Source organism: Salvelinus alpinus, chromosome 6, assembly GCF_045679555.1.
Source record: "Salvelinus alpinus chromosome 6, SLU_Salpinus.1, whole genome shotgun sequence".
In the NCBI taxonomy this organism is placed as follows: Eukaryota; Metazoa; Chordata; class Actinopteri; order Salmoniformes; family Salmonidae; genus Salvelinus; species Salvelinus alpinus.
The window spans coordinates 91,523,385-91,540,800 of NC_092091.1; the positions used below are offsets into that span (position 1 = coordinate 91,523,385).

A 17,416-nucleotide genomic window follows, 5' to 3' on the forward strand; every position below is an offset into this window, starting at 1 on the left:
GCAGAACCCATGACATCACTAGATCAGTTGGATGCTGCAGAAACAAGCTCATCCACAGACATGGCGGATTCTGAATCTCAGCCTGTTTATGAATTCTCTGAAGGGAAAATATCAACTCCAGAATATAGACTGGTTTATAAGGTAGTTCCCTCCACGCTAATGGCCTATACATTTGACCCAGGGTACCAAGGTGAAACGTACTTGAATAAATCAGGTGTTTTTGAATGTGCAAGAGACAGACAGGCTAGAGAGATAATGGAGCGTCTGAAGGACATAGAAATTGTCCTGGACAGGCCGGTCACACCAGAGTCAATAACATCAGAAGAGATTCAGTCTTTTTTTAATGATTGGTCTACTGAGTTAAGGCCAAACTCACCAGCCTCTGTTGCATCACTTGATGAGCATAGGCCTCTCTCTCCAGACTCTCCTGTTCCCCAGTTCTTACATCAATGTTGTGATTATTATGTGGAACTCCCGGGCGATAGGTCTTCGTCACCTCAGTCGGTAACGTCAGACGTTGAATACTGTGGATTATATCTCGATGAACTGATTCCTGAACACAGACCGGATTCTCCTGATTCCTTTTTGGCTGATAGTGAATTCAGAGATTCAATTGAACAGTTTTTTATGAAATTCAGAACCGTGACACAAGAATCAGTAACTTCAGAAGGTGATTATACCTTCCTTGAGCTCTTGTTTGCTGAGTCTAGACCATCTTCACCTGAATCTGTAACCTCATTTGATGAGTACAGGCCTCTCTCTCCTGACTCTCCAATTCCCCAGTTCTTACATCCATATTGTGATTATTATGTGTTATTCCCTGCTGATAGGTCTTCATCACCTGAACCAGTAACATCAGATATTGAATTCTCTGAGTTCTGTCTTGAGGAATCGTTTGCTGAGCACAGAGCAGATTCACCTGAATCATTTATATCAGAAGGTGAAGATGAACATGTAGACGAGACACTCACTAAATCCAGTCCTCTGCCACCTGAAGATGAGTACGCTCGTTCTTTCGTTGAGTACTGGCTTTCAGAGTTACAGCCGTCCTCTGCAGAACCCATGACATCACTAGATCAGTTGGATGCTGCAGAAACAAGCTCATCCACAGAAATGGACGATTCTGAATCTCAGCCTGTTTATGAATTCTCTGAAGAAAAAACATCAACTCCAGATTATAGACTAGTTTATAAGGTAGTTCCCTCCACGCTAATGGCCCATACATTTGACCCAGCATACCAAGGTGACACTTATTTGAGTAAGACAGGTGTTTTTGAATATGCAGGAGACAGAAAGGTTAGAAAAGTCCTGGATCAACCGCATCAATCTGGTGAAGAATTGAGGCCAGTTAGTGTTGAAGAACCAGCCTCACCTTGTCATTCTCCAACAGAGGAGGAGACGGAACAAGAGGGTTCCTTGCTAACAGTCCCTCATGTCATTGACCAGACAGTCACAGAAACTCTGCATGAACCTCATTTGCCAATATCCCAGCCAGTATCGACAGAAATCAGAAGCCCTTCCCCCGTCTTAGCTGAATGGGAGTTCGCCCAGTTGTCGTCCCTTCCTGAATACAGACCTCTTTCTCCTGAGTCACTCGGTTCAGACATGGATGGAATCCTTTTATATCTTGACCACTTATTTACTGACATGAGGCCATCCTCACCTGAATCTGTTGTGTCATTTGATGAGTACAGGCCTCTCTCTCCTGACTCTCCAGTTCCTCTCTTCATGCCTCAATGTTGCAATTATTATTTGGCTCCCACTGGTGATCGATCTTCTTCACCTCAATCAGTAACTTCAGACATTGAATTCTCTGAGGTATGTCTTGAGGAACTGTTTGCTGAGGACAGAGCAGATTCACCTGAATCATTTATATCGGAAGATGGAATGAGATTAGTAGTTGAGTCATACAAAGATATGAGCCAAGACAGACCAATGACACCAGATTCAACATCGGGAGAGAGCCTGTTATTTTTAGAGGACTGGTTTTCAGAGTTAGATTTAAGACCATCCTCCCCTGATTCCGTTGCATCACAAGAGGAGTACAGGCACCTCTCTCCTGACTCACCTGTCCTCCAATATGGACCTGGTCTGTCTGTTTTTGCCGTGTCAACAGGAGAGAAGTGTTGGACACCTGAATCTGTGATATCAGACTGGGATGAGTTTGGTCTGGACGACTTGTTCTGTGTGACCAGAGCCTGTTCTCCTGACTCCATCTGTTCCAACACAGATACTGTTTTAACTCAGGGTGACGGTCAACATTCTCCTCCAACAGACCAGGTTTCCACTGAACATGAACCTGAAGTGAGAGTTGAAAGTTCACGGTTAAAACAACCCCCGGAATTAATAGACGCCCCTTTTAGGTTAGTTTTCCCAGTTGTTTGCCAAACCCACCGAGCAGTAGAAGTGTTTTTTTGTAGGGCCTCCTCCCCAGACAGCCACAGAGAACCCATAGAGGATGTAGATTTAGATTGGTTAGACGATGTAGAGACTCACAGACCTCGCCAAGCGTCCTCTCAGTCGAGTCACGTGCCATCTGACGAACAAAATCTGGGATCTCCTGTCGCTGCTGTCAGGGCGGAGGAGGCAGTTCACAAAAGACCTCAAGCAAGTCGTAAGTCAACCCAAAGAACAGAACACAGTAATGTCCCTACGTTGAAAGGATGTGAAGCGCAACCCAATATTGACGAGACAAGCAAGCACCTGAAAAGGAAGCCGATGAGAAAAGCGGAAGACAGCCGAGTTTCTGCGCCGTCGGTAAGACCACGCACGTTCTCCGTCAGCAGGGACTGCAGTGACACTTTCTAAAAACAATTAAAGCTTGAAGTGTGTAGTGCGTAGTTCGCATGCGTCGTTGGAGGGCTCAAGCTTTCACTAATGTGTTTTGACGCATAGCTGTAGGAGCTCGACACTCCTGCTGAGGCATGTTTGCATCAGCAATGCAGGAAGTGTCTCAGAAAAGGCAACTAATGAACGGTAGTGAGACACGTTTAGTCTCAACGCCATGGACTTCCTTCCTGTCACATGGTGTGTCCTCAAGCTAAATGTGGCAATAGCTGACTAAATGTAACTTTATTCCCTTCTGTAGTGACCTACTTTTGGCCAGAGATGTGCAGGCCCTGGTTAAATGTAGTGCACTACGAAGGGAATGGGGTGCCATAGGGCCCTGGTTAAATGTAGTGCACTACAAAGGAAATAGGGTGCCATAGGGCCTTGGTTAAAAGTAGTGCACTACAAAGGGAATAGGGTACCATTTGGGACATAAGCTCAGAGATGGACTGGGATACTGCATGATGGTGCATTTATTCACACAGAAAAAACAACAGAAGTCATGTCTTACATTGAAAGATTGCTTTGGAGCTTAGTAGGGTTGACAGTTGATTGCCTTGGAGTTTAGTAGGGTTAACAGTTGATTATCTTGGAGCTTAGTAGGGTTGACAGTTGATTGCCTAGGAGCTTAGTAGGGTTGACAGTTGATTGCCTTGGAGCTTAGTAGGGTTGACAGTTGATTATCTTGGAGTTTAGTAGGGTTGACAGTTGATTGCCTAGGAGCTTAGTAGGGTTGACAGTTGATTGCCTTGGAGCTTAGTAGGGTTGACAGTTGATTATCTTGGAGTTTAGTAGGGTTAACAGTTGATTGCCTTGGAGTTTAGTAGGGTTGACAGTTGATTGGCTTGACTGTGTCTTTCCTACTGTGGTATTCCTGCATTTCAGATAATGTTGTCCTGGAGAGAAGGCTTTAGGAGAATTTCTATAAGAAATGTACCCATTGCATTTTGATATAAGGAGATAAATGTGTCAACGAGGTCGTGTCCTAATCAAATGAGTACTGCTGAACTGCTTCTATGCTATTAGAAGTACAGTACTTCTGAGTACATGCAGGTAATGTATGTACGGTGTGACAATACTTATAGGTTTATTGGTTTGGCTCATCATTTTTGGTAATTTCATTAATTCATTGGGAATGTTCATTAGAAATACATTGTCGTGATGTATTGGAACCTTGTTGCTGCATGTGCATGTATTGTTCCTTTTTTCATACTATAGTTTCCTCAACAACATTAATCATTCATCATTGAGGTTGATCAATTCCAGTAACTTTACCAAAATTACCAGGCTTTCCAGAAATCATGGTCGGAGGATTCTTGGATGATTCTTAGAATTCTTCCAACCCGGGATTCTGGAACACCTGGTAATTTTTTGGGGGAAAGTTACCGGAATTTTGCAACCCTACCTCCATCACAAACTCATTTATAATTTTTTCCTCCCATTCCATCATTCTCATCCAGGTTTCAGCAGGATCCTCCATGGAGAATCTATCGGAACCCAAACATGTATTAGCGTTGGACCAACCGTCTACTAATAGACCTATCTCAAACAAAACACTCATGTCTGAAACCCAATCTGTGACTCCAGATCTCCAGATTCCAAATGCCTTTGAATTCAGTCCGTTATCCCCTGAAATGACAATGCCCACTGAGAAGATGAGGGTATCGCCAGAAAGTCCAGAAAAAACATTGAATCTGAATAAGGAGTCCTCTTCTTCAGAAACCAGTCCGTTATTACCAGACCTTCTCAGCCACAACTCTGAAGACAGCCAAGGTGATGAACCACAATGGTCAGCGACCAATCTACAAACACCCCTGGAGTCAGGGGCACCCGCCCAGCTTGATGAGCTGCTGTCGGAATTTGAAGAAATCAAACCGGAATTCCGACCAGAAACTCTGGAACCACTGGACTCACCTCTTTCAGAATCCAGCGAAGGGGGTCTTGAAGATCTACAACCTTATGTTGAGTTTGAGGAACTCTTGCCTGAATCAGACGAAAATCCCACTGAGGGTGAGGAAGAGATCTCTAGTCTCAGTCCCTCATCTCCTATTCAGATCACAGGGGAGCCAGCTGAAATAAGTGTAGTGGCCTCAGTGCCGACCGATCTCTCCCTGTCCTATGAAACTGATCCGGAGGTATTTGGGGTGACCGCAGATCTAACCAAGACCTTCCCAGAGCCTAGCCAAGTTACAACTGATCCGGTTCAGTTGAGCCACTTGGAGTACCTGCAAACACACAGAGCAGAACAATCAGATCTCACTGGTTCCATGTATTTGGTTGGCCCCACCGCTGCTACCCAATCCGTCGGAACACCGGAATCTCCAGAACCATGCCTTAAAGTTCTAGAACTGTCATCAGAATCAATTGTTCCATCTCAAAAGTTCCAGTCACTCGAACATGATGATGCTGCTGTTTTTACCGAATCTTCAACTGTAGAAGAACATCGAATCAGTCTCCCACAGCGGTACCTGGAGACAGTTGATGAAGAATATGACAACTCCAAAGGAATATCAAGCATTCAAGCTGCAATCAAAAAGGCATCTATTGAACAAAGCAAAGTATTGTGCGAATCTGGGGGATTAACCACTGAGCCTAGCCAATTGGTAGATGAAACATGCATGAGCACTACCACAGAAGTTGTGTCACATTTAAGGGATAGCACTCCCCCTGAAACCCTTGAATACGATGAGCAGTCGCCCCAGTCGCTCTCTGACGTGACCCCACAGACTCCAGAGACCGTCACTGCCTCCAGGTCGCATTTAAGGGATAGCACTCCCCCTGAAACCCTTGAATACGATGAGCAGTCGCCCCAGTCGCTCTCTGGCGTGACTCCACAGACTCCAGAGACCGTCACCGCCTCCAGGTCACATTTAAGGGATAGCACTCCCCCTGAAACCATTGAATACGATGAGCAGTCGCCCCAGTCGCTCTCTGACGTGACCCCACAGACTCCAGAGACCGTCACCGTCTCCAGGCACTTCAGCTTCGAGGAGTTGATCCCATACCAGAGTCCTAGGTACCTCAACATGCTCTCTGAAGAGCTCAAGCCAAATACCAGTGAGCAACCATCAGAGAATCCAGTCACCCCCGTAGAGGAAGGGTTCAGTCCTCCAGTCACCCCTGTTGAGGTAAAGTCCCATGTCTTCCAGCCCGGTCCAGTAGATCCCATGGCAGAGATGGTGTCAACCCAGCCTGATCCAGTAGAACCCAGGGCAGAGATGGTGTCAGGCCAGCCTGGTCCAGTAGAACCCAGGGCAGAGATGGTATCAGCCCAACCCGTTCCAGAGGTTACAGCATCAGCCCATGATGAAGAGTTCTTCATGGAGTTCAGCCTCCCTCCTGAGTATGCTGAGGCATCCTCCTATATCCACAAACCCAAGCCTCCGGCCTACGCAGAAGTCATACGAGGCAGCACCACCATGCACTTATACGAAGACTCTGACCCGGAGACTTACTTTGACTGCAAACAGGGTGTCTCAGACTTCTCCGAGACGAAACCTGGCGAACCGAAGAAGAGGGAAAGGTCAGGGGTCGGCCGAACCCAAGGACAAGCGTCCCATTCAGGAGCCCTGGGGAGAAAGTACCAGAAGCCAACGGCGCTTCCTGTTTGCTCCCCTGTGCACAAACACGAGCGTGGAGTCCTGCTGTCCTCAGGGAGTGAGGATTATGAAGACGCACCTTATGATGACATCAAGGAAGAGAGCGAAGAACTGACCCAATCTCCCGGCACACACAGAGACGACTCAGCCTTTTACCAGGCTCCTCAGGAGCTTCCTCCTCTCAGAGCAGCAGATGATGATGACTCCCTGGACAGGGTGAGATGACTGTTGAGAAAATACCTCCCGCCATTCTTACCCATCTCCTGCTCTGACCCTATCTCCTGTTCTAACCCTGTCTCCTCCTCTAACCCCCTATCTCCTGCTCTAACCTTATCTCCTGCTCTAACCCCCTATCTCCTGCTCTAACCCCTTATCTCCTGCTCTAACCCCTTATCTACTGCTCTAACCCTATCTCCTGCTCTAACCCCTTATCTCCTGCTCTAACCCCTTATCTCCTGCTCTAACCCCCTATCTCCTGCTCTAACCCCCTATCTCCTGCTCTAACCCTATCTCCTCCTCTAACCCCCTATCTCCTGCTCTAACCTTATCTACTGCTCTAACCCCCTATCTCCTGCTCTAACCCCTTATCTACTGCTCTAACCCCTTATCTCCTGCTCTAACCCCCTAGCTCTTGCTCTAACCCCTTATCTCCTGCTCTAACCGTATCTCCTGCTCTAACCCCTTATCTCCTGCTCTAACCCCTTATCTCCTGCTCTAACCCCCTATCTCCTGCTCTAACCCCCTATCTCCTGCTCTAACCCGTATCTCCTGCTCTAACCCTTATCTCCTGCTCTAACCCCTTATCTCCTGCTCTAACCCCTTATCTCCTGCTCTAACCCCCTATCTCCTGCTCTAACCCCTTATCTCCTGCTCCTGCTCTAACCCCCTATCTCCTGCTCTAACCCCTTATCTCCTGCTCTAACCTTATCTCCTGCTCTAACCCTTATCTCCTGCTCTAACCCTTATCTCCTGCTCTAACCCGTATCTCCTGCTCTAACCCTTATCTCCTGCTCTAACCCCCTATAACGATACAAAACAAGAGAAACATCTGACAAGGAAACAGAACCAATACTGCCTGAAGAGTGATGCTAGGGAGTGCTGGATAAAGGGGGAGTAATCAGGGTAGTGATGGAGTCCAGGTTTTCCTCATGATGGGGTGCAGGTGTGCGTAATGAGGGTTGCCAGGTGTGCGTAATGAGGGTTGCCAGGTGTGCGTAATGAGGGTTGCTAGGTGTGCGTAATGAGGGTTGCCAGGTGTGCGTAATAATGGGTTGTCAGGACCGGTGGTAAGTAGACCGGCGACATCGAGCACCGGAGAGCGGGAGTAGATGTGACAGTTACATTGTGTTGTTCTTGTTGCCCTGAAGAAGGCACAGTGATGCCCACACGGTGGTGGGTTTACCCAATAAATGACTGGGAGCTTATATAGAGAGAGTTCTACTGTCTTTATCTATTTATATAGAGAGTGTTCTACGGTCTTTATTTATTTATATAGAGAGTGTTCTACGGTCTTTATCTATTTATATAGAGAGTGTTCTACGGTCTTTATTTATTTATCTAGAGAGTGTTCTACTGTCTTTATTTATTTATATAGAGAGTGTTCTACGGTCTTTATTTATTTATATAGAGAGTGTTCTACGGTCTTTATTTATTTATATAGAGTGTTCTATGGTCTTTATTTATTTTATTTATTTATATAGAGGGTGTTCTACAGTCTTTATTTATTTATATAGAGAGTGTTCTACTGTCTTTATCTATTTATATAGAGTGTTCTACGGTCTTTATTTATTTATATAGAGTGTTCTATGGTCTTTATTTATTTTATTTATTTATATAGAGGGTGTTCTACAGTCTTTATTTATTTATATAGAGAGTGTTCTACGGTCTTTATTTATTTATATAGAGAGTGTTCTACTGTCTTTATTTATTTATATAGAGAGTGTTCTACGGTCTTTATTTATTTATATAGAGAGTGTTCTACTGTCTTTATTTATTTATATAGAGAGTGTTCTACTGTCTTTATTTATTTATATAGAGAGTGTTCTACGGTCTTTATTTATTTATATAGAGAGGGTTCTACAGTCTTTATTTATTTATATAGAGAGTGTTCTACAGTCTTTATTTATTTATATAGAGAGTGTTCTACGGTCTTTATCTATTTATATAGAGAGTGTTCTACGGTCTTTATTTATTTATATAGAGAGTGTTCTACGGTCTTTATTTATTTATATAGAGAGTGTTCTACGGTCTTTATCTATTTATATAGAGAGTGTTCTACAGTCTTTATTTATTTATATAGAGAGTGTTCTACGGTCTTTATTTATTTATATAGAGAGTGTTCTACGGTCTTTATTTATTTATATAGAGAGTGTTCTACGGTCTTTATTTATTTATATAGAGAGTGTTCTACGGTCTTTATTTATTTATATAGAGAGTGTTCTACGGTCTTTATATATTTATATAGAGAGTGTTCTACGGTCTTTATTTATTTATATAGAGAGTGTTCTACGGTCTTTATTTATTTATATAGAGAGTATTCTACAGTCTTTATTTATTTGTATATCCTTACGGTTCTGGTTGTCTTTCCATCTGCTTCACTTATCTTGATGCTTTCCTCATATTTTGTCAGCTGTGTGCTTTACTGAGAATAGACCAAAACCACATTCTGTTGCTCTTTAGCCAATCAAAAACTAATTTTCTACACTATGTTGCTTTGCATGATATGGAGTGGTGTGAAGCTCCCAGTTTCAGCACGTTTTGTTGTACTTTATAGATTTGAAAAATAAAACACAATCAAAGCTTCCTTCAACCACTTCATTCAAATAAGGAAACTAAAGGAAGGCACAGCATGACATCATCAACACTTCCCTCTTGCTTTGCTCACCAACAAAACAAAATGTCGGCATCCCAAAGAGCACCTTATTCACCATATAGTGCACCGCTTATGACCGAGGCCCAAAAGGACATAGAAAATAGGGACCTCAAAAGTATTGCACTATATAGGGAACAGGAAGCCATTTTAGACCCATCCAATGGTATGTCATGACCCACAATGCACCTGTGCTGCCCCGACCAGGAGGTAGCTGTGGAGGTGGGTGAGATGACTTCTGATGAGGAGGAGTTTCTGACCCCCAGAGTAGTACGGAGGAGGGTTATCATCCAGGTACCTTCCCCACAGAGAGGAAGCTCTCCCTGGGGGGACGTGTGGTTTTACTTGGTGCTTCAGCATGTAGGCATGTAGAGGAAGGCCTCCCTGGGGGGACGTGTGGTTTTACTTGGTGCTTCAACATGTGGACCCCAGAGTCTCTGTGGCTTGAGGAGAAAGTTCGAAAGTTATTTTGCGGATGGTGATTGTTTAAAACAAACAGCATGATGGGATTTCCTCTCTTTCGTGTGATGAATGGGAGACCTTTGTCTGATCCAGTGGTTGTTTGTCCAGTTTGCAATGTGTGTATTCTGTACTGACCGACAGCATTATCATATCTGACCCAGTGATGTGTGTATTCCGTACTGACCGACAGCATTATCATATCTGACCCAGTGATGTGTGTATTCCGTACTGACCGACAGCATTATCATATCTGACTCAGTGATGTGTGTATTCCGTACTGACCGACAGCATTATCATATCTGACCCAGTGATGTGTGTTTTCTGTACTGACCGACAGCATTATCATATCTGACCCAGTGATGTGTGTATTCTGTACTGACCGACAGCATTATCATATCTGACCCAGTGATGTGTGTATTCTGTACTGACCCAACAGCATTATCATATCTGACCCAGTGATGTGTGTGTTCTGTACCGACCGACAGCATTATCATATCTGACCCAGTGATGTGTGTATTCTGTACTGACCGACAGCATTATCATATCTGACCCAGTGATGTGTGTATTCTGTACTGACCGACAGCATTATCATATCTGACCCAGTGATGTGTGTGTTCTGTACTGACCCGACAGCATTATCATATCTGACCCAGTGATGTGTGTATTCTGTACCGACCGACAGCATTATCATATCTGACCCAGTGATGTGTGTATTCTGTACTGACCCGACAGCATTATCATATCTGACCCAGTGATGTGTGTATTCTGTACTGACTGACAGCATCATCATATCAGCCCCAGTGATGTGTGTATTCTGTACTGACCGACAGCATTATCATATCTGACCCAGTGATGTGTGTATTCTGTACTGACCCGACAGCATTATCATATCTGACCCAGTGATGTGTGTGTTCTGTACTGACCCGACAGCATTATCATATCTGACCCAGTGATGTGTGTATTCTGTACTGACCAACAGCATTATCATATCTGACCCAGTGATGTGTGTATTCTGTACTGACCGACAGCATTATCATATCTGACCCAGTGATGTGTGTATTCTGTACTGACCCGACAGCATTATCATATCTGACCCAGTGATGTGTGTATTCTGTACTGACCGACAGCATTATCATATCTGACCCAGTGATGTGTGTATTCTGTACTGACCCAACAGCATTATCATATCTGACCCAGTGATGTGTGTGTTCTGTACTGACCGACAGCATTATCATATCTGACCCAGTGATGTGTGTATTCCTTACTGACCGACAGCATTATCATATCTGACCCAGTGATGTGTGTATTCTGTACTGACCAACAGCATTATCATATCTGACCCAGTGATGTGTGTATTCTGTACTGACCGACAGCATTATCATATCTGACCCAGTGATGTGTGTATTCTGTACTGACCGACAGCATTATCATATCTGACCCAGTGATGTGTGTATTCTGTACTGACCGACAGCATTATCATATCTGACCCAGTGATGTGTGTATTCTGTACTGACCCAACAGCATTATCATATCTGACCCAGTGATGTGTGTGTTCTGTACTGACCGACAGCATTATCATATCTGACCCAGTGATGTGTGTATTCCTTACTGACCGACAGCATTATCATATCTGACCCAGTGATGTGTGTATTCTGTACTGACCGACAGCATTATCATATCTGACCCAGTGATGTGTGTATTCTGTACTGACCGACAGCATTATCATATCTGACCCAGTGATGTGTGTATTCTGTACTGACCGACAGCATTATCATATCTGACCCAGTGATGTGTGTATTCTGTACTGACCCGACAGCATTATCATATCTGACCTAGTGATGTGTGTATTCTGTACTGACCGACAGCATTATCATATCTGACCCAGTGATGTGTGTATTCTGTACTGACCGACAGCATTATCATATCAGACCCAGTGATGTGTGTATTCTGTGTATATTTAACTTTTTCACGCTTTTTCACGCTTACTTGTGTTGTAACAATCTCTTTGTTTCGTTTTTTTGCTGTGTTGGGATGCCGTGTTGGGATGCTGTGTTGGGATGCTGGGTTGAGATGCTGTGTTGGGATGCCGTGTTGGGATGCTGTGTTGGGATGCTGTGTTGAGATGCTGTGTTGGGATGCTGTGTTGAGATGCTGTGTTGGGATGCTGTGTTGAGATGCTGTGTTGAGATGCTGTGTTGGGATGCTGTGTTGAGATGCTGTGTTGGGATGCTGGGTTGAGATGCTGGGTTGAGATGCTGTACTGAGATGCTGTGTTGGGATGCTGTGCTGAGATGCTGTGCTGTGATGCTGTGTTGAGATGCTGTGTTGAGATGCTGTGTTGGGATGCTGTGTTGAGATGCTGTGTTGAGATGCTGTGTTGGGATGCTGTGTTGAGATGCTGTGTTGGGATGCTGTGTTGGGTTGGGTTGCTGTGTTGAAATGGAAAAAAAACCCGCTCATTTTCATTTTCCGTTGCAAAACATTTTAAAATGTTTTCCTGTTGTGTTTCCTCATGAATGTGTCCCGTGCAGTCTCAAGTGGCTCCCAAATGGAACCCTATGCCCTATGTAGGGTACTACTTTAGACTAGGGCCTATAGGAGACACCTATTGGTGTCATATACACTATATAGGGAACAGCGCCCCCTGTGGTGAATCAGTGTAATAACAGGCCTCAGTGCCCCCTGTGGTGAATCAGTGTAATAACAGGCCTCAGTGCCCCCTGTGGTGAATCAGTGTAATAACAGGCCTCAGTGCCCCCTGTGGTGAATCAGTGTAATAACAGGCCTCAGTGCCCCCTGTGGTGAATCAGTGTAATGACAGGACTCAGTGCTGACTGTGTCTGTCTCCCTCTGCAGCAGGAAGAGATGACAGACATCTCTCCTCAGACTGTGACAGAGGAGCAGTACACAGATCAACATGGACACACGGTGGTCAGAAAGGTAAGCATACGTGGAAATTAAGACAAAGTTCGGTTCCTGTCATTCATTCATTATATCAGTGTTTCCCAATCCTATTCCTGGGCAGTGGTGTAAAGTACTCAAGTAAAAATATTTGAAAGTACTATTTAAGTAGTTTTTTTGCGGTATCTGTACTTTACTTTACTATTTATATTTTTGATAACTTTTACTTAATAATGTACTTTTAACTCCATCCATTTTTCCTGACACCCAAAAGTACTAGTTACATTTTGAATGCTTAGCAGGACAGAACAATGGTCCTATTCACACACTTATCAAGGGAACACCCCTGGTCATCCCTACTGCCTCTGATCTAGACGGTCTCAATAAACAGAGAACATCCCTGGTCATCCCTACTGCCTCTGATCTGACGGACTCTCTAAACAAACATGCTTAGTTTGAAAATGATGTCTGAGTGTTGGAGTGTTCCCCTGGCTGTAATGATGTCTGAGTGTGGAGTGTTCCCCTGGCTATCTGTAATGATGTCTGAGTGTTGGAGTGTTCCCCTGGCTATCTGTAATGATGTCTGAGTGTTGGAGTGTTCCCCTGGCTATCTGTAATGATGTCTGAGTGTTGGAGTGTTCCCCTGGCTATCTGTAATGATGTCTGAGTGTTGGAGTGTTCCCCTGGCTATCTGTAATGATGTCTGAGTGTTGGAGTGTTCCCCTGGCTATCTGTAATGATGTCTGAGTGTTGGAGTGTTCCCCTGGCTATCTGTAATGATGTCTGAGTGTTGAAGCGTTCCCCTGGCTCATCCGTACTGCCGTCTGAGTGCTGGAGTGTTCCCCTGGCTATCTGTAATGATGTCTGAGTGTTGGAGCGTTCCCCTGGTCTATCCCTACTGCCGTCTGAGTGCTGGAGTGGTCCCACTAGGCTATCTGTAATGATGTCTGAGTCGTCTGGAGTGTTCCCCTGGCTATCTGTAATGATGTCTGAGTAGTTGGAGTGTTCACCCTGGCTCATCTGTAATGATGTCTGAGTGTTGGAGTGATTCCCCTGGCTATCTGTAATGATGTCTGAGTGCTGGAGTGCTCCCTACTGGCCATCTGTATCTGGTGGTCTGAGTAAGCTGAGAGCGTTCCCCTGGCTCATCCGTACTGCCGTCTGAGTGCTGGAGTGTTCCCCTGGCTATCTGTAATGATGTCTGAGTGTTGAAGTGTTCCCCTGGTCTATCCCTACTGCCGTCTGAGTGCTGGACGTGACTCACCTAGACTAGATGTAATGATGCCTGAGTCGTCCCTACTGTTCCTCTGGCTATCTGTAAGGACTGTCTGAGTGTTGGAGTGCTCCCCTGGCTATCTGATAATGATGTCTGAGTGTTGGAGTGCGCCCCTGGCTATCCGTAAATGAAAAAAAACAAGATTTTTATGGTTTGCTTAATATAAGGAATTTGAAATGACTTTTGATACCTAAGTGTTATTAAAACCAAAAACTTTTAGACTTTTACTCAAGTAGTATTTTACTGGGTGACTTTCACTTTTACTTGAGTCATTTTTTATTAGGGTATTTTTACTTTTATTCAAGTATGAAAATAGGGGACTTTTTCCACCACTGGTTCTGTGGACCCAAAGTGTTACACACCTGATCACACACACCTGATCACACACACCTGATCACACACACCTGATCACACACACCTGATCACACCCCTGATCACACACCTGTCATTTCAAGGTCCTGGAGTGGCCTAGCCAGTCTTCAGATCTCAACCCCATAGAAAATCTTTGGAGGGAGTTGAAAGTCCATGTTGCCCAGCAACAGCCCCAAAACATCACTGCTCTAGAGGAGATCTGCATGGAGGAATGGGCCAAAATACCAGCAACAGTGTGTGAAAACCTTGTGAAGACTTACAGAAAACGTTTGACCTCTGTCATTGCCAACAAAGGGTATATAACAAAGTATTGAGATAAACTTTTGTTATTGAGCAAATACTTATTTTCCACCATAATTTGCAAATAAATTCATTAAAAATCCTACAATGTGATTTTCTGGATTTTTTTTCGCATTTTGTCTGTCATAGTTGAAGTGTACCTATGATGAAAATTACAGGCCTCTCTCATCTTTTTAAGTGGGAGAACTTGCACAATTGGTGGCTGACTAAATACTTTTTTGCCCCACTGTATGTGTGTGTGTGTGACTTACCCTAACCCGTTCTGTGACCTTTGCCCTCTGCCCTCTCCATCCAGACTACTCGTAAGGTGAACCGCCAGGTGATGTCGAGTGAGGGGTCGCAGAGGGAGGAGGGGGGTGCCCCCCCTGCGGAGGAGGGAGACGGATACTCCAGAGTGGTCGAGAGGACCGCGCTGAGGAGCCACAGAGATCTCTCAGAGGTGAGGGTGTGTATATGTGTTTGGCAGGGTCGGGGTCAATACCAGATCAATAGCGGATAAAGGTGGATAAAGATGACAGCCCCCATTTATTACAGCTACAGTTCTCTGTGTTGATTCTCTTTTCCTGTATAAGCAACAACATGATCCCACTTTTAGTTTCAACATGCTGGAAATGTGAAGGGGAATAAAACGATCGTACTGCTTTATTGGCACATTGAACCATATCGCGCACCGTAGTTTCAAAACAAATTGGACAGTACTAAAACAATGACGTCATATCTGAACTCTACTTATCTTTATGGATGTTCGCCATTCCACGCAATACAGGAAGTACACTGTAATTCCATTTCCATTTCCTGTTCTTTTCAATGCTTTTCAATGAGGACAATGTGGGAATTAGTTTTCCTTTCTGAACAGACTGGAATTGAAGTAGAATTGTGCCCAAATCAAATCAAAGTTTATTTGTCACGTGCGCTGAATACAACAGGTGTTGTAGACCTTGCAGTGAAATGCTTACTTATAGGCTCTAACCAATAGTGTAAATAAGGTATTAGGTGAACAATAGGTAAGTAAAGAAATAAAACAACAGTAGAAAGACAGTGAAAACCCCTGGTGTGTTTGAATTGTTCAAAACAGACTATACCTGATGTATCTTTTCAAAGTAATAATATATTCTGTTTAACAGACACTTACGGTAGTGTGTGTGTGTGTGTGTGTGTGTGTGTGTGTGTGTGTGTGTGTGTGTGTGTGTGTGTGTGTGTGTGTGTGTGTGTGTGTGTGTGTGTGTGTGTGTGTGTGTGTGTGTGTGTGTGTGTGTGTGTGTGTGTGTGTGTGTTCATACATTTTAATGATGTGCTGCCCCAGTGGGACTTAACCACACAACAACAATTACATGTTGTATTTTATGTTATTGCAATCTTTCCTTCCTGTCTAGGTGACGTTTTCTGAGCGTGACTCTGACTCAGTGTGGGGTGAGGAGGACTCAGATGAAGGTCGCGAGGTCAGCCGTGTGGAGCGGAACACGGTGGTGGTGGAGGGGGATTGGACCGAGACGCAGCACGGTGACCCCACCCTGACCTCTGACCTCCCAACGGCCCGGGACGACTTCACACAGGTCAGCCTCCAACCAGCCAATCAGAATAGCCATCTCTCCACTCCATATCTTCCCTCCATCTCTCCCCTCCATCTCTCCCTCAATCTCTCCCCTCCATCTCTCCCCTCCATTTTTCCCTCCATCTCTACCTCCATCTCTCCCCTCCATCTCTCCCTCTATCTCTACCTCCATCTCTCCCCTCCATCTCCCCCTCCATCTCTCCCTCCATCTCCCCTCCATCTCCCCTCCATCTCTCCTCCATCTCTCCTCCATCTCTCTCAGTCTCTGGGGTACATAGGGGGGGGGGGTTATCAGAGCAGATCTCTAGTGGAGGAGAGAGAGACGGTCAAGGACGACGGATCTGTCATCAGGAGGTGTGTGTGTGTGTTGGTGTTTATGTTGCAAGTGTATATGTGTGTGTGTGTTTTGTTGTATGTGTGTGTGTGTGTGTGTGTGTGTGTGTGTGTGTGTGTGTGTGTGTGTGTGTGTGTGTGTGTGTGTGTGTGTGTGTGTGTGTGTGTGTGTGTGTGTGTGTGTGTGTACCATGGTAACTGTTGAATTGTCACAATGTGGTGTGAAGGAACCATGGTAACTGTTGAATTGTCACAATGTGGTGTGAAGGAACCATGGTAACTGTTGAATTGTCACAATGTGGTGTGAAGGAACCATGGTAACTGTTGAATTGTCACAATGTGGTGTGAAGGAACCATGGCAACTGTTGAATTGTCACAATGTGGTGTGAAGGAACCATAGTAACTGTTGAATTGTCACAATGTGGTGTGAAGGAACCATGGTAACTGTTGAATTGTCGCAATGTGGTGTGAAGGAACCATGGTAACTGTTGAATTGTCACAATGTGGTGTGAAGGAACCATGGCAACTGTTGAATTGTCACAATGTGGTGTGAAGGAACCATGGTAACTGTTGAATTGTCACAATGTGGTGTGAAGGAACCATGGTAACTGTTGAATTGTCACAATGTGCTGTGAAGGAACCATGGTAACTGTTGAATTGTCACAATGTGGTGTGAAGGAACCATGGCAACTGTTGAATTGTCACAATGTGGTGTGAAGGAACCATGGTAACTGTTGAATTGTCACAATGTGGTGTGAAGGAACCATGGTAACTGTTGAATTGTCACAATGTGGTGTGAAGGAACCATGGTAACTGTTGAATTGTCACAATGTGGTGTGAAGGAACCATGGTAACTGTTGAATTGTCACAATGTGGTGTGAAGGAACCATGGTAACTGTTGAATTGTCACAATGTGGTGTGAA

At 44.6% G+C, this 17,416-nt stretch overlaps 1 protein-coding gene across 1 annotated transcript in view; it reads left to right on the top strand.

Moving 5' to 3' along the window:
* Positions 1 to 17,416, top strand: part of LOC139579579 (ankyrin-3-like) — a 258,392-nt gene that overhangs the window by 236,774 nt on the left and 4,202 nt on the right. The window contains exons 44-47 of the mRNA XM_071408336.1: positions 4,290 to 6,644; positions 12,616 to 12,699; positions 14,904 to 15,047; positions 15,982 to 16,161. Of these exons, the coding sequence (XP_071264437.1) occupies positions 4,290 to 6,644; positions 12,616 to 12,699; positions 14,904 to 15,047; positions 15,982 to 16,161 (2,763 nt within the window). The remainder of the gene's footprint in view (positions 1 to 4,289; positions 6,645 to 12,615; positions 12,700 to 14,903; positions 15,048 to 15,981; positions 16,162 to 17,416) is intronic.